This window comes from Rhinolophus sinicus, linkage group LG10, assembly GCF_036562045.2.
Source record: "Rhinolophus sinicus isolate RSC01 linkage group LG10, ASM3656204v1, whole genome shotgun sequence".
Lineage (NCBI taxonomy): Eukaryota > Metazoa > Chordata > Mammalia > Chiroptera > Rhinolophidae > Rhinolophus > Rhinolophus sinicus.
Window position 1 is genome coordinate 52,286,760 of NC_133759.1, and position 27,293 is coordinate 52,314,052.

A 27,293-nucleotide genomic window follows, 5' to 3' on the forward strand; every position below is an offset into this window, starting at 1 on the left:
TGATATCTTAAATCCGTCCTATAATTATCTTTGACATATATTTAGCTTTCTGTCAGCATGTGGTTCCTAAACCATTTAGTTTCAGTCGTCGGTACCATTGGTGTTGCCAGCATTCCCCTCCCCGTGTATGCCATCTGTCTGCGTGAAGAATTTTGACACTGTCCTGATCAGCCTGCAGACAGTTGTTGCAAAGCAGTGTCAAGCTTTTCATCACCAAGTGGATTTGCCAGCGTGTTCTGTGGAACTAAAATGTGTATCTGTTCATTTCAAGTGGCCGTGTTGGAGTCTACGCTGTCTTGTGAAGCCTGTAAAAATGGCATGCCCACCGTCTCCCAGCTCTTACAGATGCCGTAAGTCAATCATATGCCTTCGTTGTAATCTTCATAACTGTTGAACAGCGACTACTAACCCAGCCGCCTGGGACCGGAGTAAAGACTCAGCTGCAGTCCTTGCAGAGTCCAAGTGAACCTGTTTGCTGAAGGTCGTTTGCAGCACGATGTCATGACCTTTCCTGTGACCTTTCTGCCACCTTAGTCTGATTGCTCTCCTGTCACCTCAGTCTCCTTTTCACGTGTGTCTCTCCCTGTCGACGTCAGCACTGTGTATGTATACGTGGGGCAGCCCCCCTGAGGACATCCCGAAGGAGGTCTGCTGGAGCAGCTGTCCTGTATGACACTGTTTCCGGGCACCAGTTGGGCCACAGCTGTGGCCAGTTCACAAGGCGCTGGCCTTGGAGGGTCCGCTCTCCAGGAGGGAGGCAATGTATTTCTGGCCTCCTGTACTTGTTTATTCATTTACTCACTGGGTAACATTTATTAAACATCTGAAATGTACCAGGCAGTGTGCTAGAAGCTGAGAGCTCAGAAGACATTCTGGCATCGCCAAGGTTATGAATAGGTAATGAAGTGGTGGAAATTTCCTTTAGTACATTTTCTGTCCTTTTATGGAGAAGCAGCAGGGTGGTTCAAAAGGGTGTGTCTGAAGTTAGAAAGGCCTGGGGGTGGATCCAGCTTCACCACTTCTGCCTGGGTGACTGGGCAAGTTTCCTCACCTCTGGAAGCTGAGTTTCCTCATCGGAAAATGGGGATAGTAATAGGCCTCAGAGAGTTGCTGGGAGGATCTGATGAGATGATTCCTAGTACAGTACCTGGTACTTAATAAGTGCTTATTAAATGTTAGTTATGATTAATATTGATTCAGCTTATATTTTATGAGCATCACGTGCCATGCAGTGTACCCAGTGCTTGGTCTGTACCAGCTTGCTGTAAACAGATGCACTGAGGAAACAGTAATATGGGGAAACAGGCCGGGGACAGCTTGAAGTGCATATGCAGCTGGAGTCCAAAGGAGGTAGCCATAACTTCAGGTTTCTTATAGAGGGTCTGTGTAGCTCAGGTGCCATCCTGGGCCCTGGGGAGGCCGTGATGAACAGAGAAACCCAAGCCCCTGCCCCGCGGATGTGATGTTCTAATGTGTAACTGACACTGGTGCATCCCTTTCCGAACCAGCCACTGTCAATAACAATGCGAACATGAGAAAATCAATCCAGTTAGGGAAACAAATTAATTTTCACACAAACTTTTAGAACTGAATGCATTTGTAGTTAGGGAACGTTGATTTACTTGGGTTTGTATTTACTCCTTCTACTCCAAAGCTCTTATGTTTTTCTCCCAGTAGTCCAGTCCTCAAGTAGATCCAAATATTCTTTCTTCATTTAAATCTTTCTACCTCATAGGCTTCAGCCTTGAGAAGAGCACCTGGAGAAGCGTGAACTGTGTTCAGTTAAAATGTGTTGTCAGGAAGTAAACCCGAGGCCTTGAAGGAGACAATTATGTCTCCACCTCCAGAGCTGCCCAGGGAATTCTGTGGGGAGAGGTTAACCCTGTCACTTCTCCTTGTGATGTAGTTCCTGATTTTTAAAAATGAGGACAGTTTAAGGAAAGACTCACTTAGAGCCTTTTGGGCACTGCCCAAACAACCATTTAAACTCTCTGATCTATTTTAGCCAAAATAGTTCAGGATTCTTCATACTATTGTTTTTTTTTTTTGTTTGTTTGTTTTTAATTGGGCAACATTGGGGAGCAGTGTGTTCTTCCAGGACCCATCAGTGCCAAGTCAAGTTGTTTTCAATCTAGTTGTGGAGGGCGCAATGCACTGGCCCATGTGGGAATCGAACCTGCAACCTGGGTGTTATGAGCACTGCGCTCTGATCAACTGAGTCAACTGGCCACCCCAGGTTTTTTTTGTGTTGTTTTTTAAGGAGGGCACAGCTCAAAGTGGCCCATGCAGGGATTGAACCGGCAACCTTGGTGTTAGTAGTGCCATGCTCTAACCACTGAGCTAATCAGCTGCCCCTCATGCTATTGTTTTTAATTACATAGTTTGGAAGAGAGAATTGACATATCTAAAAGCTGCTATTGCTTTTTAAGAGAAGATGAGAAACACGACTTTTCTTAGAAGAAAAGTTTCTCATTAGATTCCAGTGAGAACAATTCCTTTCTACTTACTTGTACATTTTAATTTTATTGACCTCTAGAACAAATTTCATCTTTCTCTGGGACAAAAAAACCCAGGAAAACCAGTTATTCTATTTACAAATATCTATTACATATATTATTTGCAGTATAAGTAAATGGTAATATAATATAATAAATAATAGTTTGTAAAAATGATTATTTTTAAAGTATGAATTAATTTACTGCATAGCATGAGAGGACTTTTGCCCTGCAGTAGGGAAATAACCTCCAGTACTCAGCTGACCCAGTAACTGGAGTGGGGGTTTCCCCCAACATCATACTGGGTTGGTGGCTTGTAAACGTTTTTGAGTGTGTTGATAAACATGAAATGATGGATTGGGCCAGGCCTGGTGGATATGGTGGGGACTTCATGGGCTAAAGATGTCTCATTCTGCTTTGATTCTGTTCTGAGAGTGCACCTGTTTTAAGAATGATTTATTTTTTCTTTTCTTTACAGATTATTCAGTGATGTTTTACTAACCACTTCTGAAAAGCCACAGTTTAAGGTAAACCAAATCATATCATTTTTTGGTTTGTGACGTAAGTTGACTTTGAAAGTTAGCACTTTTTCAGTCAAAAAAACAAGGTCCAGGATTTGTAATAAGGAAAATTTGAGAAAAATCTAAATGTCCTACAATTAGGGAGTAGTGTAATAATTCATAGTACATCTAGTTGATAAAATATTTTCATCTAATAAAAGCAAAATTTATAAAAACATTGCAGTAGCATGGAAAATGATTATTGGACCAAGAAGCAAAAAAGCAGGATGTGAAATACAGGGTATAAAAAACACCTGTATCTAGAAGAAAGGCTGGAAGGAAGTATCCTGGGAAGCAGCAGTGTTGTGTGGTGTCATGGAAAGAGCAAGGGCTTTGGCACCCCAAAACTCTAGTTTGATGCCTTACTCTGTTTTTTCAGTACCAGCCATTTAACTAAGGCAGGGTTTCTTAGCCACAGCATTTGACAGTTGTTGTGGGGGCTCTTCTGTGCATTGTAAGATGATAAGCAGCATTCTTGGCCTTTACCCACTGATGTGAGTAGTGCATCGTGACAATCAAAAATGTCTGCAGACATTGCCAAATGTCCCCTACGGGGAGGGGGCAAAATGACCCCCATTTGAGAGCCACCAATCTATGGGCAGGTGCCTAATCTTTGGGTCGGCATTTACTAAGAGTGTGGGTTTGGTAATACCTGTTTAACCTGTTTATTGTCATTGGACAACTGAGATAGTCTAAGTGAATGCCTGGTTTAGGGCCTGGCCGTCCTCCGTACTCACAGTTAGTGTTGTTTTGAGCAGGAGAATGAAGGTAGTTCTCTTTCTCCTCTTTACAGTCCCAAAGAATATGTACTATTCTTACGATAAAATTATATTTAGGAAAAACAAAAACAGGGTGGGGTCAGAAGATTCTGTGTTTCCCCAAAAATAAGACCTAGCCAGACTATCAGCTCTAATGCATATTTTGGAGCAAAAATTAGTATAAGACCTAGTCTTATGTTATATATGACCGGGTCTTATATTAAAATAAGACCAGGTATCATATCATATCATATACCATATCACATCATAATCATATCATATATCATATATCATATCATACCTAGTTTTATATTCAAATAAGACCGGGTTTTATATTTTTGCTCCAAAAGACGCATTAGAGCTGATGGTCTGGCTAGGTCTTATTTTCGGGAAAACATAGTTGTATAGGTGACAGACATGTTTTCCTTTGTCCTTTTTTGCCAGTTAGAGGGGTTCTGACAGTAATAGCTTCTTTGGATCTGAAGTAGGAAAGAAAAACATTTAAATTCATCTCTTCTGTACTGAAACTCCTTAGGAAATGTATTCAGCCTTGTCAATAAATATACTCTACCAACCCTGATAGTCCAGCCCAAGGATTATTATCAGACCTTGCTCTTCCCATAAGCCAAGAGTCTATGCAGCAGAGACAATATGATTTTAAAAGCCAACATTAATTTCTTGTACATGGCATTTTCTTTCTGGAAAGATACACAAGAAACTGGTGACATTGGTTGCCTCCATTTGGAACTAGATGGGAGACTTTATTGTGTATCCTTTTATACCTTTTGAATTTTGAACCTATATGACTGTATTACCTACTCAAAACTTTTATTAAGTTTATATTTTTTAAAAAATAATACAGACAAAAAGTTCACCATGATCTGTGTATCTGTTTTCCAGGCCTGAACTCTTCTCCTCTTGGTTTAAACAACTGATAAATTAAGAAATGACAGGCTCAAAAGCACACCAGGCTATTATGAGTATCTTTCAGCAAGAAAAAGGTTAATCTTGTGAAATTCAGAAAGTATATCTTTCACAGAGAAAATCCTTCTGAAGTTATAAAATGTTATAATTATTTGAATTTGTGTGCTTGTTCCAATAAGCTTTATATATATGTTAAGTATATTCACACTGTTGTGTAACAGAGCTCTAGAACTTTTTCATCTTGCAGACTGAACCTCTAGTCTCATCGAACACAACTCCCCATTTCCCCACTCTCTGCTTCCATGATTTTGACTACTCTAGATATCTCATATAAGTAGAATCGTATAGTATTTGTCCTTTTGTAATTGGCTTATTTTACTCAGTGTAATGTCCTCAACAAGTTTTATCCATGTTATAGCGTGTGACAGGCTGAATAATATTCCATTGTGTGTATATACCACATTTTGTTTATCCACTTATCTGTTGATGGACATTTATTTGGCTTTTTCCACCTCTTGGCTATTGTGAATACTGCTGCAATGAACATGGGGCGTGCTTAGATCCTTCTTTCAATACTTTTGGATATATACCCAGAAGTGGGATTGCTGCATCATATGGTAATTCTATTTTTAGATGATTTGAGGAACTTCTATAATAATTTCATTAGCAGCTGCATCATTTTATATTCCCACCTTAGTGTACCAGGGTTCCAATTTTTCCATATCCTTGCCAACACTTGTTATTTTCTGGTTTTTCAATGATGACCATTCTAATGTGTATGAGATGATACCTCATTGTGGTTTTGATTTGCATTTTTCTAATGATTAGAGATGTTTGGTCATATTTTCATATATTTTTTTGGCCATTTGGAGAAATGCTTCTTTGGAGAAATGTCTATTCAGGTCCTTTGCCCATTTTTTCTCTTTGATTTTCTGTCCTTTGTTTTATTTTGTTTTCAACTTTATTGTGGTATAATCGATTTTTTGTGACAAGTCCATTTTTTAAATTCAATTAATGTTTTCTTGTTGAGTTGTAGGAGTTCTTTATATATTCCGGATATTAATCCCTTGTTAGATATATGATTTCCAGTTATTTTCTCCCATTCCATAGGTTGCCTTTTCACTCTGTTGATTGTTTCCTTTAATGTGCAGAAGTTTTAAGTTTGATGTGATCCCATTTGTCTATTTTAGCTTTTGTTGCCTATGCTTTTATGTCCTATCCAAGAAATCATTGCCAAATCCAGTATCATGAACCTTTTCCCTTATGCTTTCTTCTAGTTTTATAGGTTTAGGTCTTCAATCCAATTTTTTTTCCAGTTCCTTGTTCCTACTGATGATTATTATGATTATTTAAATTGTTTATTTCTAGGATATTTTTGTGTTTTTTTTTTTTGCAGTCTTGACATGGCTTCCTCTGTATACCCTTAGTAATAGGACTTTTGTTCAGCTAGACTTCAGGTAATTCTCACTGATGGTTGTTCTATAGTTTAGTTGTAATTTTGATGTGGTTGTGGGAGGAGGTGAGCACAGTGTTTACCTACTCTGCCATCTTGACAGGAAGTGCTTCAATCCAATTTTGAGTTAATTTTTGTATATGGTATGACGTAGGGGTTCAGCTTCATTCTTTTCCATGTAGATATCCCATTTACCTAGCACCATTTATTGAAGAAACTGTCCTTTTCCTACTATGTGCTTTTGGCACCCTTGTCAAAGATTATTTGATCATATACATGAGGGTTTATTTCTAGGCTCTCTGTTCTGTTCCATTTGTCTATGTGTCTTTCTTTATACCAGTATCACACTATTTTGATTACTGTAGCTTTGTACTATAGTTTGAAATCGGGAAGTAAGGCCTCCAATTTCAATCTTCCTTTTCTTTTTATTTTTTTAAATTAAAGTTTGTTGGGGTGACAATTGTTACAATCTTCCTTTTCAAGATTGTATTGGTACTTCACAATCTCTTGGGAATTCACACTTGAAGCATCGTGTTTATTTATATGTTCATTTTAAATATTCATTGATAAAAATGCTAATGAGCTATTTTATTAACCATTGTCACCCTAATAAATTTAATTTTAAAAATTCTAATGAAGTCAGTGTGTTGGGGATACCAAAAGTGGCCAGGATAGGATTCAAGTAGATAGCTTATAACTGATTTCATTCCAGATGTCCTCCTTCTTGATAACCAACTGCTTCTTCATCACAACCAGGATTTGGGAGAATCTCTGGCTATTTTACTCAGTAGAGCATGTACTTTCTCTTCTTTCAGATCCCCACAAAGTTAAAAGAGGCATTGAGAATTGCCAAAGAATGTATAGAAAAGAGACTAATTGAAGAACAGAAACAGGTAAATTGCGAATTGTTCTTCATTGCCCTTTGATCTTTTAGTGCCCCATCCCCTGCTGTGGAATTCACCGTGATTTACTTTAACTTATTGTTCATTGCATAAACATTTCTTGCATATGTACTCTGAACCAGACTCCAGCCTCAATTCTGTGAGACAGATGAATACTTCACAGCTCTGTGCTCAAGGAGCTCAGCCTGTGGAGGAAACAAACACGCCCATAAAGGGCAGTCATCCTTTATAATTGGGGTGGTCATACATGGTCTGTGTTCTAAAGGTGTGGGGACCATTCTCATCTTCTGTAAAAGAGAGGCAGGAAGGAATTAGGGGAAGTGAGAAAGATCTTCACCTTCTGGCATACTCTTCTCCCAAACATCCAGACCTGAGATTGGAGGCCGACTGGCTGAGCAGGAAAAGATTTTTCATCCAAATAATTTGATTTGGCAAAACGTGTTAAAAGATTTTCCTCAGTGTAGTATACCCTTCCATTTGTGGTGAATGGTGGTCTCTTATAGATTCACCAGCACCGAAGACTGACAAGAGCTCAGTCTCACCATGGATCTGAAGAAGAAAGAAAAAAGAGAAAGATTTTAGCTCGAAAGGTAAGCTTGGTGCCTCTCTGAATTCTCTCTGTGTGAAGAAAGTTCTAGGTTACATGTGAAGAAGGTTCTAGGTTAATGGTGCACATTTAGTTAATAACAGATTTTGTGCTGTATCTCCTTGAAAGCTAAAACTATTTCCAGATGACTGGTTTGCAGCTTTTAAAAAAGAGCCACATGATATTAGCAGAGAAATGGACCATATAGTTTCCTGGCTTTGCTGGGCTGATTATGTCCTAATGTATCTGGGGGGTGGGGGGCGTGATTGGCCTCAGACAATAGTCAGAATTCTTGGTTTTATTTTCCCCTTTGGTTTTGACTTACGACTTTTTCACTCCATTAAATTATGAGGCCAAGTATGATCTCGTATATAGGTAGTTTAACTGTGTGCCTAAAAAATATTTTTATTCTGACTCTCAGCTTCAATATGTTTATTCTTTGCTTTTCCCCGTCTCTTTTTATTTTTAAAGAAGTCAAAGCGATCTGCTGTTGAAAATAGTGAAGAACATTCAGCAAAATATAACAACTCCAATAATTCAGGTAACTGGTTGTAGATTGTAGTGGAGCGCAGCACCCAAAGATTGGGACCAGGAGTCTGTATTTGGTCAAGAGGTCTTGGGTTCTGTTGGCCAGAGAATGGTAATGAATGTAGAAAACCAAAGAATTCAGTCCCTAATGAAGGATTACGGCAGTATTCATTGGCTCACAGGATTCAAGTGCTGGAAGGGAGCTCAGAGGTTATAAGGTAACTCAGCCTCCTCACTGATGGCAAGACTTGATCAACAGAAGACGAGCATTATCCATGGAAGAAAAACCAACACAACTTAAAATGCAAGGCCTCCTGTTTCTTAATGGAGCCTGCACAAACAGAAGTGCCCCTAAATCTTGTCCTCTGCTGCAGTCACCATGTGATAGGAGAATGTGCCCTCCTGTGTTAAGAAAAAACTCAGTAGTTTGTGGGGATGGCAAAAAGCACCATTCCAGAAGACCCGAGATGATACAGAGAGCATGGTCCTGAGCTGGCAGTCATCGCTGCCACTCCTGACTGTCCCTCACCCAGCCCTGCTGGCTTTGGGCCTTAACGTCCCCATCTTTGGAAATCAGGGCTAGATTGAGTGAACCCTTGGGGCCTCCCATTTCTTCTACCTTGTGAATCTGTGAAGTAGAGTTCCACACAGAGGAGGGGAGGTTTCATTCTAAGTCAGGCAGCTTTGGCTTAGCCCTGGAAGGCCACGGGAAGGGGAGGTTTTTTAGGTTGAGGAATAGCCATATACTTTTAGGCAGGAGAAGGACCTAGCAGAGAGGGAGAAGCCAAAGATGCACAAGAGAGAGTGATGGGGTGAAGGGGCTAGAAGGCCAAGGGCTCAGCATCAAGGCCCAGCTGTCAGTCTCAGCCACGGAGGAAGCCAGTCCATCTCTTCTTGGAGGCAGGAGCCCCGAGGGGCAGGTGAAGAGGTAGAAGCATTTAAAAGCAGAAGGAAGGGAGGAAATTGAGGATGTTCACAGTTCGTGCCTTCTCCAGTCTTCTCAGTGAAGTCAGGGAGGAAGATTCTGCTGAGGGCTTGAGGAGAACAGTGACTAGCACACGAGACCCAAAGGCTGGACGAGCCACAGCAGAGAATGCAGGTGATGTGGATGGAGCTGAAAATTGGAGGAGTTGGGATGGGAGAAGATGGTAGACTCCAGAAAGAGGGTGAGAATCATGCTGACACTATGGTCTGCAGAGTCCAGGCCAGAGAAGGGCTCAGGGGGAGCTAGAAGGGAAGAGTAGGAGGGAAGGCCCCAGGCCCTGGAGGTCCCAGTGAGGACCAAGGCAGCTCCTCAGTTCTGGCTGCTGGGAGAGGAGAGGGGCTAGAGAGTGTTGTGGCCAGCAGCTAATTTCAGACTTGGAAGTCTGTTTTCCCCATGGTTGATGGGCTGGACATGGGCCCATCATTGTCGTCATTAGGCTGAGACTCATGTCTGACTGTCATTCTGTCCAGCAGCTCATTCTTTATAAAGCAAAGAGAAAGCCCGACTCTGTGTTTTCCACCTTCCTGCAGCAACTGCATGCCTTTGTGCAAGGCTCTATGCCAGATGCAGCCAGATGGGATCCCCAGGACTCCCAAGATACTGCGGGCCCTCAGGGGGTTAGGAAAGTGAAGGAGCAGTCGATGGACATGTACAAGTCATCCCTAGATCCCACTGGAATCACGAGTACAGTCTTCTCCCCGTTAAAATCTATGTTAGCACTACAAAGCGGTATGAAAACAGGAAGGGCTGAGTTTTACCTCCTTTACCAGTAAAACATCTCTTACATTTTCTAGGGAGGTGAGAGAATATTGCAAATAGTGGAAAAATATTCAGGTGCAGGATGGTGTGGTTCAGTTAGGACATTTCTCCTCGTCCCCAGTGTCCATGCCATGCCCAGCATGTGCTGTAGGTGAAGTGATGGTTGGAGGCTTCCCCAGAGCAATAACTAGTAGTTTCTCGTGGGCATGATCACAGACCCCTTGGAGTTGTCGTTAGTGAACCCCTTGATAGGACCTCCACAGGGAGGACGGGCTTATGTAGGAACCCCTATCTGCTCATTGGGTTACTTCCATATCAGGCCAGCAGGATGTATTTTGAGGATTTCTGAGCACTGGGAGATGCTGAGAACTTGGGAATATTTGAAATATAACAAGGTGACTAGGTCCAGAAAAAGCATGTGACATATGGGAATATGTATATTGTTTTAATGTGAATTAGGGTAGTTACTGAATTTTAGGTAAGAAGGTCTGGAAAACCCACAAACAGAATAGGCTGACCCTATCTAATTGTACCTGTTGATAAAATGGAACTTCTACAGAGAGCATTGCTGTGTAGCTGCTATGGGGAACTCTCACCTCCTTCAGAGAAGCCCCCACTGGACTGCTCTGTATCTCTGTGGCACTTTCATTTGTCATTCATTACTCAGGGACGGGTTGGGTCAGGAAGAATACTAAAGCCAAGTGGGTAAGCTGTTGATTTCTCAGAGTGGGTTTCAAATAAGGCACGCTGCGGGGAGCAGCCTGGGGAAGGCAGGCAGCATACCCTGTCCTGGAGCGGAAGCTTGGTCATCGGCCGGTCTCTGAATTCTCTGTTCCTCCTCACCTTCACCACAAGGCCCACACACTAAGCCAAGTGCAGATTCTCAGACAGTGGTGGGGCTCAGCTAGCGCCCAATTCCAAATGTCTTTCTTTGGTCCCCAAGTGTGTTTCTGTGTGTTCTTTTAGCAGGATCTGGGGCCAGCTCACCTCTCACATCTCCGTCATCGCCGACTCCACCCTCTACAGCAGGTCAGTGATGGAGGAAAGGTAGCTTGCCTCGCTCTTGCTGTCCACCAACAGGGAAAGGGGCGAGGCTCTTTTTCTTCTCATCTTGGCCCAAGTGTTTCAGGTGTTAGATAGTGCGGCCTTCTCCAGAGAACCAGTGGCAGTGCAAATTAGCAGTGTCATTGGGAGGGCTGAGGGTCTAGATTTACAAACTTGGGTTTCATGGGGAGTGGAATAGTTGGTTTCAGGGCCGCTAACCACCCTCTACCTCCAGCTTGCTCTCTCTGCTGAAAAGCCTCATGCAGGACTCCTCAGATCAGAGCTTGTCTTGGTACGTGCTCAGCTGAATAAAACAGTGGCACTGCTGCCCAGGGGCCCTCTCCTGCCAGAGCTCTCTCCCCAGGGAACCCAGCCATAATGTTGGTTTTGTGACAGAGCAAAACTGGTGAAATGCCTAGGTGTAGGAGTGAATAACCACCGAGTTTCTGATTTCCTGATAACTCTCTGTGCCCTGTTCTGCTCTGCAGTGCATTTAAGCATCTGAATATTTCTCTGTGGCTAGCCTTTGTTTCACCTCTGTGAATCAAATCAGATACTAGGAGTTTTGTTTGAAAAATGTAGGAAGAATTTATCTCAGGGAATACTTATAAAACTAACGTCTAATTCTGTGGAGTGATTTGTAATGCTATCTTTCCTTCTGTCCTTTTCTAACTAGTTTCTCCTAACCATTTTGTAAGCCCCACTAAAAACACACTGGGGTACCAGTATCTCCTTTCACTTCTTAAATGAACCAGATGTTATAGATGTCAGAGGAGCTGACTCTGTCACTTAGAGCTTGTCAGCTGTGCTTGGAAGAGTTGCTGCAACTATCTGAAGGGAGAGTCATTAGCTGGGGTTGATAATAACCACAGGCGGCACCAGAAGCGACCAAGTGCATCATTATCTGACTGGTCTCAAACGCTTCTAACTGACCTTCCTTACAAAATGACAGGCCAAGGGAAGTGGACTGGCTTGAGCAGTTTACTTCTGCCTGGCGGTGACTTCCTTGCGGGCTGAGCGTGGTTACTGCGGCTCGCTGCACGTGTGCAGGGGGCGGAGTACCTGGCTCATGGCGATGATATTCTTTCCCTGTCTGACTTTGTCCACACATTTTACAAGAAAGCCCCCAAATATTGATCAAGACAGAAGATAGAGTTCTGTCTTTTGTAGAGGTGACTTGTATAGGCTGATCCAAAATTTCTGGAGATCCACTGCCCAGATCATGTTGAGCCATTTTCTAATAGATAGAATACTAATTTCACACCACTCAGACACATGAAGGAAATTAGAAAGAATTAATAGTGAGACTCCATAACCCTCCTTTAACAAATGAGATGTCTCTTTCGGAGTACAGAGTACCTCACCACTGTGCGTTAGATGTGATCCTGGGAGGTTAACTGCCAATTTTCATTTTTAAATGCCTTGGGGAATTTTACATATATATATATTTTGTGAATCCTCTAATTTACCTGTGATTTGAATGGGAGCTATCTCATGCACTAGCAGGTTTGCATGAAATGAGATAACTTTTAGAATGAGAGGAGAAGAAAAAGAGGAATCACAGAGTCAATGTTGGAAAAACTTTGAGGTGAGTAGGAGTGGTTGGAGGGTATTACTGTGAATTTGATAACATCTATCTTGAGTGGGAGCCATAAGCATTTGGAGGGAAAACATATGTGAGGCCCCAAGCACAATACCTAGCAGAGTCAAGGGGTTCCTAGCAAGTATTGGCTCCTTCTTTCCTTTCTGGCCTTTTTTGTTGTTGATGAAATTATCAACTCAGACCCAAAGACTGTACTCTGACCTCTGCTGGGCATTTGTCGTAGTACAGCTCATAAAAATGATAACTATAATAAATAGCATTGGCCTGTCAGCCTAGCATTTGAGGCCCTAAAATGGAGCACCCACAATGAATTTATTCATTCAGTGATTAAAGGTGCATTAATTGAGAGCCTGTGGTGTGCCAGGCACTGTGTGTGGCACTGGGTTACAGAGATGAAGAGACACACACGGCCCCAGCTGGCGTGAAGTCACATTTCCAGCACCTCTCGGCAGCGCCAAAGTGATAGACACAATTCACGCCAATGCTTTCCTCGGGGTCTGACCATGGGGATTTTTTCTCCCAATAGTCCCCTTCTTAAATAGTGAATCCCCCTTAAAAACGAGTCCACCAGCAAGCAACATCTCAAGCTTCTGTACAGGCATCAGGGAGCTACAAATAGGTGGTCGCCCTCATGCTACTGACCTGTGGGAGATGCTCAGTAAATCCTGTGGGTGGATTTGCTGGGGCTTGCTCTGCCTTCAAGCCGTTTGCTGAGTGAGGGCAGACTCACAACCGAGGGGTGGCAACTTCTGGCTTGTCAGACCCTGCTTAGACTGGTCCTTTGTTCCAGGACACGAGGCCATCTCATGGGCTCATCTTTCTCGCTGCCTGTGCACGCTGCTCATTTTGTTGATGGAATCACATTTAGTCCAATTTATGTCTTCTAGGCCAAGTTTCTGGTCTATTTGGGACCTAAATCAAAGAGAGTGTCTTCCACTTTATGATGAAATGCAGTTTTCTCAAGAAATGAAGAAAATTCTTCACTTTCAAGCACTTGTATTAAAAAAGAGTTCTTGCTAAAGGTGGCATCTCAAACAGCTCAATTGGGAGCTCTTGGAACTACACCTTGGGCCAGGGAACCTAAACTTGAGGGCCACCACTTGCTAGTTCTGGGGCTTTGGACAGGACACTTCACCTCCGTGTTTCAGGTTTCCTATTTGTAAGTGAGGATAATAAATGTGCCTGCCCAGTCATGTTATTAAAGAGGATCCAGTGAGTACGAGGTTAGAACAGTGCCTGCACCCGATACTCTGTTAGTTACTGGGAGACCTTGAATGAGTCACTCCGTGTCTGGGTTTTAGTTACTTCTTCTGTAAAAGACAAAAGGGTGGAAGTTAGAGGAGACCGTCTCACAGTGCCTTCTAGTTAAGCATACCGTAAATTTACTGTGCATGCTGCCTTTGGCAGTTTGTTCAGCAGTAGATCAACTTAAACTTAGACAAGTTCATTTTGGCAGCAGTGCCTTTCTTCCTGAAATAGTCCATTTTAAGCACATTCATGGTAGCTGAGCGTGGTATTAAGCCTGGTTACTTTTAGGATGGGGCAGAAGTGGTAGATGTTTCTAAGCAAAGGGATCTTACTCTCTTGAGCCCTTTCCAGCATTTGTGTAAGGGTTGGGCCTTTCCTGCCCTGGGGCCTCTTCTTGAGGTCTTAGCAAATTGATGGGAGAAATATCATTTCCCTAAGTCTGTTGGCAGTTCCCTCAGGTGGGATGGGATTCTCAAACTTTCATTTTTTTTCCTCACTGAGAACATTACTAGCACTTTGCTTTCTGCTAAAGGTTATGTTTCCTGCCACTAGAAGGTCACTCTTTCAAGGAATTTTAAAATTCTTTATCCTGACTTAGTTCATGGTAAATGTCACCAACTACTGTTTACACTCTGAATTCATAGAGCTGAGTGGTTTAGAAGGTCCCATTTTACACACACAGAAATATTCCCTTCCACCTTCCCTTTGGAAGCAGGCAGGCCTGCTGCCTTGCTATTGTGTTGTTTTTATTTTTTTTAAACAGGTTCGCAGTATTTTCAGAAAGCTAAGTAAGGGGGAGGTCCTAGATTCTTGTTGTTTTTAATAATCATATTTAACATAGTTTGAGCACTTATTTGTGCTAGGCACTGTTCTAAGTGATTTATAGTCGTTTTATTTAATCCTCATTAACACTTTCCCATCCAAGGAGGGTGGATTCTAGAGCTCCATTTTACAGACAAAGAAACTGAGGCTCTAGTGGGATTAAAAGACTTTGACCAAGGTCACACAAGTCGGGGATGCTAGAGCAGGATTCAAGTTGGCTCTGTCTTTGCTTTTACCCCACCAAAATGTATTGAGTGTCTGCTCTCTCCGGTGCACTGCACGACCTGTGCTGTTAAACATTGCATGGCTGGTGTGTAAAGTACCCTGAAAAAAGAGTCAGAAACCCCAGCTTGGGTTATAGCTCCTCCACTTTTCAGCTGTGACCTTGGAAAAGTAATTTCCAGTCTTAAAGCTGTCCTTTAAAAGATTTTCTGGTCTGTATTAGGTAGATAATACACATGACCAGGCTTTATAAGCAGTAAAGTACTAAAGTACAATACAAACTATGAATACTCTGCAAGAGAATCTTAGCCCTTCCTCCTGTTTGCAGTTTCTGGTTTTAAGCAGTCATTTTGAAGAGAGCTGGCAGTTTGTAGAAAACCCAGTCTGTACGAGTGACGAGAGAGAGGGAGGTTTCATATCTGGACAGGAGCTGGAGGAGGGAGAACAGCCTATGGGCCCAGAGGGACTGAGAACTTGACTAACAAGAAGGTGAGCTAATAAATAAGGCACCAAAAAAGAGAGGAAGTTATTTAGGATGCTGGTGTTTCCAGAATTGGTGTAGCCAAATCAAAATCTGAAGCCCATTTTAGGTTCAAAATCAATGTCTCTGGCCATAAGAATTTTTATCCAAACCTGCACATACACAAAGCAGTTGCCTTCTTTGGGATGAACGGGTCTGCCCTGCCGTGTTTCTCTGAACCGTATGTCATCCCTGCTCTCCCGTCGTCCTCTCACTGAGCTCCCGCCCCACCCACGTCCCAGCAGGTGTAAGCTCCTCCGCCAGCCCTCAGCTGGCATGGGCGGGGCGGGGCAGGAAAGCCAGCGTCCCCGGCACCCCCACAAAGCTGCACCATGTGAGTGGTCAGCCTGACCTGCCCAACATTGGCCTCATTTCCCGGCCCCTCCCCAGAGGAAGGGAATTTTCTCTGGCAGTGGGACAGGTTGGTGCATTAGGAACTGGGGGGGGGGGGGGGGGAGGAGGTTCACTGACAGGGAAAGTGTTATCCTTCACATTTCACCTGGAATCTAGTCAGTTAAAAAGAAGACAGGAGAAATGTTTGCCCTGCTTTTAATGGTTTTATAGCCTTAAGTAGACTAGTCATGCAGCTCACTGCCCAATTCAGCCTCTAGACCCCAGCAGCCCTCGGGGAGGGGGCCCACACCACCCCTGCCCGGGAGCTCCACCTTCCACCTGCCCTCTGCACTTGCTCCTCCCAACTTTGAAAAGACCTGTCTCCATTTTAGACTGTAGGAGACTTGCTTGGAAAAAAGTGATGAGTTCTAGTTTTTCTTCCCTCTTGATAAACTGTCCTTATTTAGTAATAGAACTAAGTATAGTCCCAGGACCCATTCCACTTTTCAGGGGAGGTAAAACCTTCCAGGGTCTTCTGAAGTGAGTGTTGTGCTTGTAAATAAATAAAAATAACACCTACATGGCTCAGAAGAAGAAATTTAAAAAAAGAACTTGAGGAGGAAAGCAACTCATTGGTTTGCCATGTTCTAAACCAGTCACTCGTGTGTACGAACCAGTGCATTTTGTGCTTAAATGTCTCCTAGTTTGGTAGTATAAATAATCAGCGTGATTCAGACTAATATTTTACTGCCTCTTACTATTTAAATGACACTAAAATTGGAATAATGACTTGTGTCCCCTCTCTCTTTCTCTCTCCCTCTCTCTCTGCTGTTTTCAGTAGAGCATGCACCATTTTGAACGTGAATTTTCGGTAAAGTAAGCTATACTGAATTCTCTAACTTTAAAGATGCTGTTTCTGTATGTGAAATGGGACCTCGTGCTCTAGATCACTGAAGTGATGAACAAATGGGAAAGCAGATTTGAGACGATTACCTTATCTGAACATTTAAATGAAATACAGCATCTTTAAAAAGTACCCAAGTGACTTCATTTACATTCATTTCATTATCATCATGACCTTTAAAATCTTCATTTTCACTCTGATTTCAGTTTTAATATAACAGCTCTAAACCCTGCAGATCAGCTGTATGGCATTTTGGGTGTGTTTTAACTTGGGGAACGAGGCTCTCAAAGTCCTGTTGCTGCAAAAAATGTTGGTTCCTTGTTACTCCAATGAAGGGGAAAGGGCATTAGGTAGTTGAGTTCTCCGTTATGGAGAGACAACTTACAGGCATTTATAACTGGCAGTAGGGAAAACCAATTCTTTGTGAAGCATCCTTAATCTTGAGTTGGGACATGAGTGCAGCCTTCTTGTCTGTCTGAGGCAAAAGCAGTTCCCAAGAGCTGGGTGCCGCCTGCTCCTGGGGTCACTGCCCTCCATTCCCTCTTAAGGGTAGCTGGCAGGTCTGGTGGCCCGTGGCCCATCCCCCCCCACACCCCCATGTGCGGATCACAGAGGAACTCAGACCTGCAGACACCTGTAGATTGCCCACTGCTAAGTTGACCCCAAGGACGGGGACCCTCAGACATCCTTTCCACCAGGCAGCTGAGGATGTTTCTGGCAAGGCGTTTCTAGATCTAACCTGTGCTCTTGTTGCTACAGGCTGTGGTCTGTTCTAGGGCCCCTGCTGGATTGCCAGGTTCCCATTTGGTTTGGGATTCTTGGGAGTTGTCTCTTGGGGGTTTTATCTAAGAGAAAGTGAGATTGGAGAGATGAGGACCCACCTGCTTATAATTGTAGATGAGCTGTGTTGGAGCATCCCTCATCCTGGCTTACTACAGGCCAGTATCCTTCCCAGCTGTGTGAGTTCAGTTAGTGCTCAGCCTACCGTGGAGTCCGGTTTTGTCTGGGGCCTGGGGATAAGGACTGTCGGAGGCCCCTTGTCGGGGAGCAACTCATTCACATTTGAGGAATGGGGGGGCTCAGGCTTTAGGTACTTGTTCTCAGGTTTGTCGCAGGCCAAATAGCCAACTCTGAATTTGGCCCTTGTTAACAGTTCTCCCCTGCCCCTCTTGTTACCAAGGTGTTGTAGCTTAACCCCCAGTGAACCTTTAAAGGAGGCTTGTGGACCTTAGAAAAGGCAGAAAGAAAAAGCAGAAAGAATTGATGGGGCGTGTAGTCAGTGAATCCCCGGGTTTCTGTTCTTTCTCCTCCAGTGATTACCTTCTGTCCCCTCCCAGAGTGCTCTGAGCTGGCAAGCTGAGTTCTGGCTTCCTTGCCCTGATCATACACATCAAGATCTGTCCTAGTTGTCGCAGGCCCAGTGAGGAAAAGTGGACCTCACGGGACATCAGGCCCTTTGCGATTGGTCCAGCCCTCTGTGCGGACGTCAGGGTGACCTTGTCTATAGCCCTGGACAAGCAGCCTCCTTTTGCACAGCCCTGAGCATCCCGTCTGCTTTACAGGCACAGGTTACCCTGTGGCACTTTGGACAGTGTATTTAATTATACTACTTATATTCAAAGAGATTCACTGAAAGTGGTAACAATCTCCGCCTTTCCTTGGAAAATGAAGATCCATGTACCGAACACCACCCCAGCTCCCAAACTCTGTGGTAGTGAATTTACCCTTTTAATTTTGAGCGCCTGGTAATGAGGCCAAAGTCAAGGGCTGGTTCCTTGTAAAAGCCAAACAGTTTTGTCCTGTGCTGAGACGGCAGCCCATATCCAAGTCCAGCCCTCGAGGCCCATTTCTAGCCTCCCAGCATCCTGGGCTGGAGGGGTAGCAGTCTCTGGATGGCCAGTTCCATGCCTTTAGGACACAAGTGCTGTTGTAGCCTAGAGCCTGTCTTCTCATCTGTAACCCGCAGTGACTCTTCTGCCAGGTGCAAAGCACAAAGCTGGAACATGTTGAACCCTGGATGTCAAGTACAGATTCTGACGCCCTTTTCTGGTCATTGGATGGGAGGAGGGTGGTGTTGGCACTTGTTCACTGCTCCAGGCTCTTTCTGTGCTGCAGTTGAGTTCCAAGAGCCCTCAGAGGCAATGTCCCCTTCTCCTGGCGTTTCACTGGCCACTATCTGGAAACCTCTTTCAGAGGACTGCTTCTATCACACATTCACTCTCCCTGATCTCACCTCAACACTCATTTCAGGTTTAAAGGCGTTTTTATCTTTGTAACCCTGTAACATAAAGCCAGGAACATTTTCCCACAATCCACCTTTGCATAGAACATAATCAAATTTCATTCATTAGTTGTTATTGTACAGAACCAATGGAAATTACATTTTGTTCATTTGTCTGTATTGAATGTTTATTTGTATCACCATATCATTGTTGAGAATTCCAAGAATGCAGAGCATGAGTGTGTGTATCTGTGTGATTCTTTAATTTCAGCTGCCATAGGTTTGGGTAAAGATGTGAAGGAAGGTAAGTGGTTTTCTATGAAACACAAGACTTTAACCGTTGCCTGTCATGCACTTACCTAAGTATTTTTTTGGTGATCCTGAACCACTCACTCATCCATATAAACTCAAATGGTGATTGGTATGTTTGCCTTTTAACACCACAGCTCAGTAGCAGTTTGGGTGGGGGAACCACCTAGCAGCATGTCTCCCTTGTGTAGCCCTAGGAAGGGGTAGAGGGCAAGGCTAGAAACAGATGGGTGGAGTCACAGAGAGCTGCAAGTTCACAGGAAATGGGGCAACTAACTGTGGCAGAGGCAAGTTCATTAAGGCAGGGCTTCCGTCTGTAGTCAGTGTTTCTTTTGTCCTGGGAGAACAATTCATTCATTGATTCAAAACTGTCAAATTCAAGTGCCAAAAGTGTGCTTGGAAGCCAAAGGAAGTTTTAGACACCTGTCCAGTTCCCTTCTTGCCCACTAGGGTAGAGCTCGGCGTTCCAATTTCTCCTTATGCTTCAGCAAAGATGTAAGGTTAGTGCGGTTCCATTCTGTTCCTGGGTTGGGCCCCAGTGCAAAGAAGGTACTTGAGGAAGACTCCTCCCTGAGAATACCATTGCTGGGGAAGTCCTTGCCCCTTGCTTTGCATTGCAACAATTATTAGCTTTTTGTATTTCTTTAATGCAGCCTAATAGGAAATGATGTAGAGACAGATGTCCCTGGGGAACCCGTAACCCAGCAGGCACTGGTTCCTTGCCAAGAATCCTGAGTGGTTTGTCATTTTATATTAAAGCACATCCTTCAAATATTGTGTGTTGGAACAGCTAAAGAATCGTTCATCCCTTATCATTAATTGATACTCAGGTAGGCCAACTCTGTGCTTACAGATGTCTACCTTCAATTGCTAGCTCAGGAATAGGGGGAGTTGCCCAGGCCCTGGCTAAAGTAGCTGATGGCACTTTTCTTTGGGGACCACTACTAAAATTTGGAAATGGAGAGTCTCATCTACATTAAAAGAATGTCACTACGTATAGCCTCATGTAATCTGTGATATTTGTTCAGTCCTTTTCACTGTTATTTGGGAGAAATGGCAACTTCAGATTTAAATTCCCTTTTGATGCTTCTAGCTTTCTTGTCCAGTACTTAAGAAATCATACAGCACTGGGTATATGGTCCCTCTGAGGAAAAGCACTTGCAGTCTCACCAAAGTCCATTCTTCCCAGGACTGAGCAGGAGCATGTATGCAGGGTGTGTGGAGAGAGGATGCTGACTGTCCCTTTTCCTCTACAGGGATTTCCACAGTACCTCCACCTCCCCCACCTCCGCCTCTACCAGCAGCAGCTCCCTTGCCTCCTTCGAGCACAGAAGTGCCCACACAGCTCCTGCCCCAGGCTGTGAATGGCGTGAGCCGAGGGGCCTTACTCAGCTCCATCCAGAATTTCCAAAAAGGAACTTTAAAGAAAGCCGAAACCTGCGACCACAGTGCTCCTAAGATTGGTTAAAGCTTCATGTTTACACTTGGAGAGAAATTTTTTTTTTTTTCTTTTTTTTTTTTCTCCCTTTCCACCTTCAACCCCTGAAAGCACCCTCTTCCTGGATGAATAATTGCTGAGCCGGTACAGACACATACTGTTTTGCAGATGCTCATGTAAGGGTCTTTTCAAGAGAGAAATACTCTTCAAGTAGATTAAAATCAGGCTGGCATTGCTGCCTTAAGAAATATTTTGCTCCTTTACTACTGTTTTAAAGGAGTCTTCTTCATCCTCTGATGGGCATCTTTTTGGGGTAGCAGCATTATTTGAATCCATATTTCTACCAACTGAGGAAACAGACAAAACGATAATATTGTCACAGCAGCGAATGGTCTTTGTATTGCAATCCCTCCTGTCCCGTCTGACAGCTCCTAGCAATGTTCCTCTCATAGTTTTTCTCTATTCTAAAGCATTTTCTGGTTATTTCTTAGATAACTCCGTTTTGCTACCTTAAATTCATCTTCAACATTAACACTATAGCCCAATGGACAGTTATGTCACCAAGTCAGAGAAGCAGTTGAGTTCATTTCCCCTTAAATAGAATGCGGAAAATTCGTAACATTCTCTTAAGTTCTCACAGGAATTCTGTTGTGGTTCTAGAACTCGGGGCTGCTAAAGCAACTACTTGATTCATAGTTCCTTATAGTTAGAATGTATTGAACAAAAAAATGTTAACATCAGATAAAGCTCTCTCCAATTAGAGGATCTGACTCCTCAGCAATTAAGTCAAGTTTGTGGTTTGTGGGAGATTATTATTACAAGTGAATCTGGCCATCTATAGAATTGTGATTTTTCAAAGATTTATTCAAATTCATCATCTTTAAATGTTACTCATTTATTAGAAAGATCCTTTATCCTATGATTTGCGTAAACCCTTAAATAAACTGCACTTTAAAGGATTATAAATAATCCATTTAAAAATTCAAGTACACACATCAGTGTTGGTTACTATGCAGAGAATGTATTCACTGTCTATAGTTTCATGTAATCTGTGATAAACGTTCAGCTGTATTTTTTATTAAAATAAACCATGTCAACACAACGTGGTGTCTGTAGCTTGGCTTAGTATTTTAAAGGGGAGCTTTTTGTAGTACCTTTTGTAAACAAAAACCAGATCCTTACAGTATTTCTAAAATTTTCTTCCCTCCTATACTATCTCTACTCCTTTTGTGTCACATTTTCCCTTAATAAGAGCTTACAATCCTGTGTTGCTGTTTAAATTAGGTACCACTCGAACGCTTCTATAACTAATTTAAACCTGTCTTTTCCATCTCAACTTCTGGAGAGGGTAATGTATGGCAGGTCGGTTTCTTGGCAATGGGAAAATACCTGATATGAATTTTGCTTTAATTTTAAAGGGAACCCTATTAGAATTTGGCATTTGAAGAGTCTGTGGACAAGCTCGTTTTAAGTGTGATGAGGTCGAGGTGATTAATGATTAGTTCCTGATAACACTAATTTCTTAACAGAATTTTAAGACTTCCATATTTAAGACCCCATATTTATTTTCAAGAATATAAAAACACAATTAGTCATAGTTAGGAATTCCTTTATTCCTTATCAAAACAACCTAACAGTAAATGTAGATTATATGCTTTTATTTTTACATGTCTTTTTTTTTATATATCTTTCATGAGGACTCGGTCACATTCATACCTTGTTCTTCCAGTAAGAAGGTAAAATTTTACATTAGTCTTATTCAAAGTATATGGTAATTGTAACAGACAAAAAATAGGCATGGAGTCTAGGGCAGGAAGAATGGAGAGTTTTTCCACATACAAGCACATTTTAACTTCTTCCGAGTACAAAAACATTTATGAATCATAAGGTCTTACAGTCCAGTCCAGGTAGTGTCCAGGTGGTGTCAGCCAAGTATTTTAAATAAATCCCAAACGACTTGAAATTCAAGTCTAAACTAGATATTTAATGTTTTCTTTATTGCAAAAATGATGTCTTTAACCTGAGGTACAGAGTTGTCTTCTAGAATCTTTGCATAAGGCATAGGGACATCAGCACCGGTGACACGAACTGCAGGAGCATCGAGGAAATTGAATGCAGGGCCTAGGAGAGAGAAAGAGGCTCCAATGAGAGAAGCAGGAGGAGCCAGCTGAACATCACCATTTTGGCACAAGAGGTATGGCTGCCCAAAGACCAGGGAAAATCTAAAGGAATAATTACTGGGAATTGTTTCTGGTTTTGCTTTTGAAAGCATTTATCCAAAGGAAAAATGCCAAGCTGACTAGTTGAAAGTTCATATAATTTGGCCACCCTTAGTTTTCAATCTCTTTATTTAGTATCCAGGTACACAATGTTTAATACAGCTTGACTATTCTAAAACCAGTTTCTCTGAAATACCTTCCATGACCCTGGCACAAATTTCAGCTCCTACTCCGAATTGTGGCCAGCCTCCTTCCACAGTTACCAGATGGTTGGTCTTCATCACACTGGCTTCTATTGTGTCAATGTCCATTGGTCTGATGGTTCGCATATTTATCACCTAAACAGATAAGCTTTATAGAGCCACTGCATCACAAATACAGTCTTATCCCCATAATACCACTTCTTCTTTTGTTTCCTATTAGTCTTTGGGTCTAGAAAAATCTAATCTGCCTACCCATGAACAAAACTATAAAGAGGGGAAATTATAATTAAAACAAAAATCTTTACATCTACTACAAGCAGCTCTTGTTAACAGAATTCATTTATTCTCCCTAGGCTTTAATTCCTTCTCATCAAAATAATTAATAACCGACATTTGACTGCTTACTCTGTTATCAGGCACTACACTAAGTGTAATTCTCACAATCACCATGATGGGACAGAAAATGTATTATCCCCACTCTGTAGCCAGCCCTCCCTTTTCTGTTCTTTCTAAGCTCCTGTCCGTCAGTCCAAGTCTTCTGATATTTAGAGCACATAACTTGCCCAAGAGTAACTAGCAAGTGGTAGGTCCTGGATATAAAAGGGTTAGACTCATTGACTTTAAGTTTCCCCTCGTCCCAACCTCCAGCTCCAGGGTTGGATCTTAACTTGAGAAAGCATGTACATACTATTCTAAGAGACCCAGAACCTATATGGTAAAAAGCTAGGTATTTGAAAAGCAAGTGGGTTCCCAGCTTTAAGCAGAGGCAGAACTGAGTGACAAAGATTTTACATCTAGTTAACCTGTTACAGAACTCAAACTCCTATTTCTGGGTCTTATATTTAAAAGGAACCTTTCTGATTCTTTAAGAGCAAGTGAATGCCCACTCACCTCACATTCAATTCCCTCTTTAGACAGCACAGTTGCAGCTTCTAAGCAGTGGCCCACAGGTCTTGAATGGGCAACTACGGTTACATGTGTCCCTGAAACAAAGTGGTCACAGATCAGAGGTTAGGTTGAAACTAAGTTCATTTGTAAAATCTTCAACTCAGCTTCATTCTACTCATGAGGAATGTGACAGCCTTCCTAGAAAAGAAATACAACTCTACTGGACTAAGATTTAGAACAGCACAAGTGTGTGAGCAATTAGAGCATGACATTCTTAACTTGAACTCATCCTATAATTTCTTAGTCAAAGTAAAGGGCAGTAATGTCTAGACTGAATCTAACACAAAGAGAGGGGATGGATTACAAATAAAGTTTAAATGTATACTAAGTTCTCTTACCTTGCCTTTCTATTTTGGCTTTTCCAATGGGAATCAGAAAATCTTTTGACTGAGCTTCCAAGGGAAATTCAAAAGGAACTCCATACATCAATTCATTTTCTAGCATCACCACTGCAAAATATAAATATTTTTAAAAAAGTAACTATATGACTAAAAATGTATACACAACACTATCATTCACTTTGTGAAAAGTTTCACTGTGCTGACTAGGCAGTCTTGTGTCTATCGTGTCCAGTCACCTTGAGGACGGTTTAGGTACTGACCTTTGTAGTCTGCTCAATCCTAATTGTATCTGTTAAGGTTAAATCAGTGTTGCAGGTATATAGTAAATGTCTCCTTTACCTAACTGGCCTCCACATAGTCAGAAATAAGAAAAACAACTATATTTATTACTGTCTTTACTATATCTGTAAATCACTAACATTTTATGTGGTTTCTAAGCCTAACTAGAAACCTTTATTGGTGCCTTGCATGCAAAGATTTCATTTCAGTTCTTTAATATTCAAGAGACCCCAGGGGTCACTCTGCTCACCTGGATTATTATCCCGAATGGCTGATTTAATAAGTCCCTTTGCATCTTCTGCATTCCAGGGGCTGACCACCTTCAAGCCTGGGCAGTGCCCATACCAGGCAGCAAAGCACTGTGAGTGTTGGGCAGCTACACCGGCTGAGGCGCCATTGGGTCCCCTGAAGACAATGGGCACAGGCTGAAGGCCCGCTGACATGTAGTAGGTCTTGGCAGCTGAGTTTATAACCTGGTCAATGGCTTGCATAGAGAAATTGAAGGTCATAAATTCACAAATGGGCCGCAACCCAGCCTGTCAAATCAAAAACATAGATGTTGAAAAGACTAAAAAAGCAATGAAGAGAGGCAACCACTTTGTTCCTCCAAAATTCAAATAACGTTCTTCAAAGTTCATGTTAAAAATCTCTTTGGATGAGATTTATAAAGAGGATTACATACCATAGCTGCACCTACGGCAATTCCAGCAAAGCCCATCTATAAAATAAAACACAAACGTAAGTGAAAATCCATAAAAATTAGAACTGTGCGCTTTAATAGACGTGCCCCTCAAAGATCTGCTTCCTGAGGCAAGGCTTACCTCAGATATAGGCGTGTCTATGATCCTCTTATCTCCATATTTCTTCCACAGGCCTCGGCTAACCTATAAGTAAATATTGATGCTATGTTAAGTCTGTCTGGTGGCAGGTGCTCATCTCAATTTTGTATACCTTTCACATATCCTGGTTACCTTGTATGCCCCATCATATTGGGCAACTTCTTCCCCCAGCAGAAATACCTTCTCATCTCTTTCCAGCTCCTCATCCATACCTTGATTGATGGCATCACGAACTGTCACCTGTTGTGGTATGGGAAAATAAGTTACAGGATTATTTAGGATACTATTGAGTTTCTCGCCCTTCTTAGTTACCTAGGCTGCCCACTGCATATAATATAAAAAAACTATCTATAGAACAGGCTTCTCTTTAAAAGTTCCAAGAATGCTAAAAGTCAGATTTCTATCACACACAGCCAATCTCTGATTGGATATGTTAATGAGTTTACTAACATTTTTCTTGATGTGTACCTAAGCTTAAGAGATCTGCATGCTGGCCAGACCAGTTCATAGGCAAAACTTCCTAAGTAGAAGGTATCCTGGGTTTTATTTCCACAGTTGGTGCACTATGAGGCAGAGAATTGTTCAGGAAGCCTAAATAATACGTATTGAACACTCACTAGGTAACAGGCACTGCCCCTTTGCCTTCAGGATCTAGGAGTTATTTTACTACAAAAGTTGGTAGCATTATCTAGTAAAAAAAAGGGGGGGGGGAGTCCTCAAAAAGTTGAACACAGAATTACCATATGATCCAACAATTACTCTTCTAGATATATGCCCAAAAGAATTGAAAGCAGGGACTCAGATACTTGCACACCAATGGTCACAGCGTTACTTATGAATCCAAAAGGTGGAAACAACCCAAATGTCCATCAACAGACGAATGGATAAACAACATGTATATGCATACAATGCAGTATTATTCAGCCTTTAAAAGGAATGAAATTCTGACATATGCCACAACATGAATGAACCATGAAGATGTTATGCTAAGTGAAATAAGCCAGACGTATAAGGAAAATGCTATATGATTCCGTTTACAAGATGTACCCAGAATAAATTCATAGATCCAGAAAGTGCAACAGAGGTTACCAGGGACTAAAGGGAAATGGGGAGTTAGTGTTTAATGGGTTCTACAGACTCTGTTTGAGATGACGAAGTTCTGGAAATGAATGGTGGTGATGGCTGCACAACGTGGTGAATGGACTTAATGCCGCTGGATATTCACTTTGAAATGGTACATTTTGTTAGGTATATTTTACCACCAAAAAAAAAAAAGGGGTGTGTGTGTGAAAGAAGAAGCGTCAAGTTTCATCACAGCGCCCATCAGATTACAATAAGCCTCGAGAGGATAACGTGCTGATGGATTTAGCGCCGGCTGCAACAGCCAGCACTAGTCCCACGCAGGAGACCGTAGACTTCAAGGCCAGCGGCCGCCTTTCTCCCCTCAGCGCCGAGTGGCCACGAGGCAGGGACGACCCTGGCCTCCACCCCAGGACAAGGGGCCCCTCCCTATCCTGGCTACTGTCCAAGCCAGTTACCTGCAGCGCCGCTGACGCTGTCCGGTGGAAGCGCCTCCTCAGCAGCCCGGAGACCTGGCGGGGAAATAAAAAGGACGCTCAGAGGGAACGAAGGGTGAGCAGGGGTCGCGCAGGGGTCTCGTGTGCCGCTGCGTACCTGCTCAAGGGGTCTCCGCACCAGCCCAGACACCGCAGCCATCTTGATCGTGTCCTCTAGCCGCCGCCGAATGACAACACAGCGGAGCCGCTGACGTCGGGCCCCGCCTCCCCCGCTGGCGCGGGCCAATGGCAGGACGCGGCGCCTGCGTGCCCCGCCCATCCCCTCGGGTGAGG

General features: G+C 42.7%; 2 protein-coding genes across 17 annotated transcripts in view; one reads left to right on the plus strand and one right to left on the minus strand.

Annotated features, from left to right (window-relative positions):
• The window catches only part of PXK (PX domain containing serine/threonine kinase like), a 67,733-nt gene extending 46,017 nt beyond the window's left edge, over positions 1–21,716 (plus strand). Inside the window, exons 12-20 of one of the 16 annotated variants that reach the window (XR_012489719.1) lie at positions 272–350; positions 2,974–3,022; positions 7,006–7,083; positions 7,596–7,682; positions 8,150–8,219; positions 10,917–10,979; positions 16,581–16,618; positions 19,139–19,171; positions 20,433–20,577. Coding sequence is in view for 14 of the 16 variants with exons in the window: in XM_074313186.1 (XP_074169287.1) it covers positions 272–350; positions 2,974–3,022; positions 7,006–7,083; positions 7,596–7,682; positions 8,150–8,219; positions 10,917–10,979; positions 19,139–19,175; positions 20,433–20,634 (665 nt within the window). In the remaining 2 variants the exon portion in view is untranslated. Of the gene's footprint in view, positions 1–271; positions 351–2,973; positions 3,023–7,005; positions 7,084–7,595; positions 7,683–8,149; positions 8,220–10,916; positions 10,980–16,580; positions 16,619–19,138; positions 19,176–20,432 lie in introns of all 16 variants that reach the window. The other 15 variants (XR_012489720.1, XM_074313185.1, XM_019724140.2 and 12 more) reach the window with 15 other exon arrangements.
• Positions 21,717–22,206: 490 nt separating this feature from the next.
• PDHB (pyruvate dehydrogenase E1 subunit beta) lies at positions 22,207–27,246 on the minus strand. Its single transcript, XM_019724136.2, has 10 exons — positions 27,118–27,246; positions 26,982–27,035; positions 25,576–25,683; positions 25,426–25,488; positions 25,287–25,322; positions 24,855–25,140; positions 24,323–24,433; positions 23,928–24,019; positions 23,030–23,171; positions 22,207–22,735 (listed from the first exon to the last, which is right to left on the minus strand). The coding sequence occupies exons 1-10, from the start codon at positions 27,157–27,159 to the stop codon at positions 22,590–22,592; spliced, it is 1,080 nt and encodes a 359-aa protein (XP_019579695.1). The 5' UTR covers positions 27,160–27,246; the 3' UTR covers positions 22,207–22,589.
• Between the last annotated feature and the right edge of the window lie 47 nt (positions 27,247–27,293).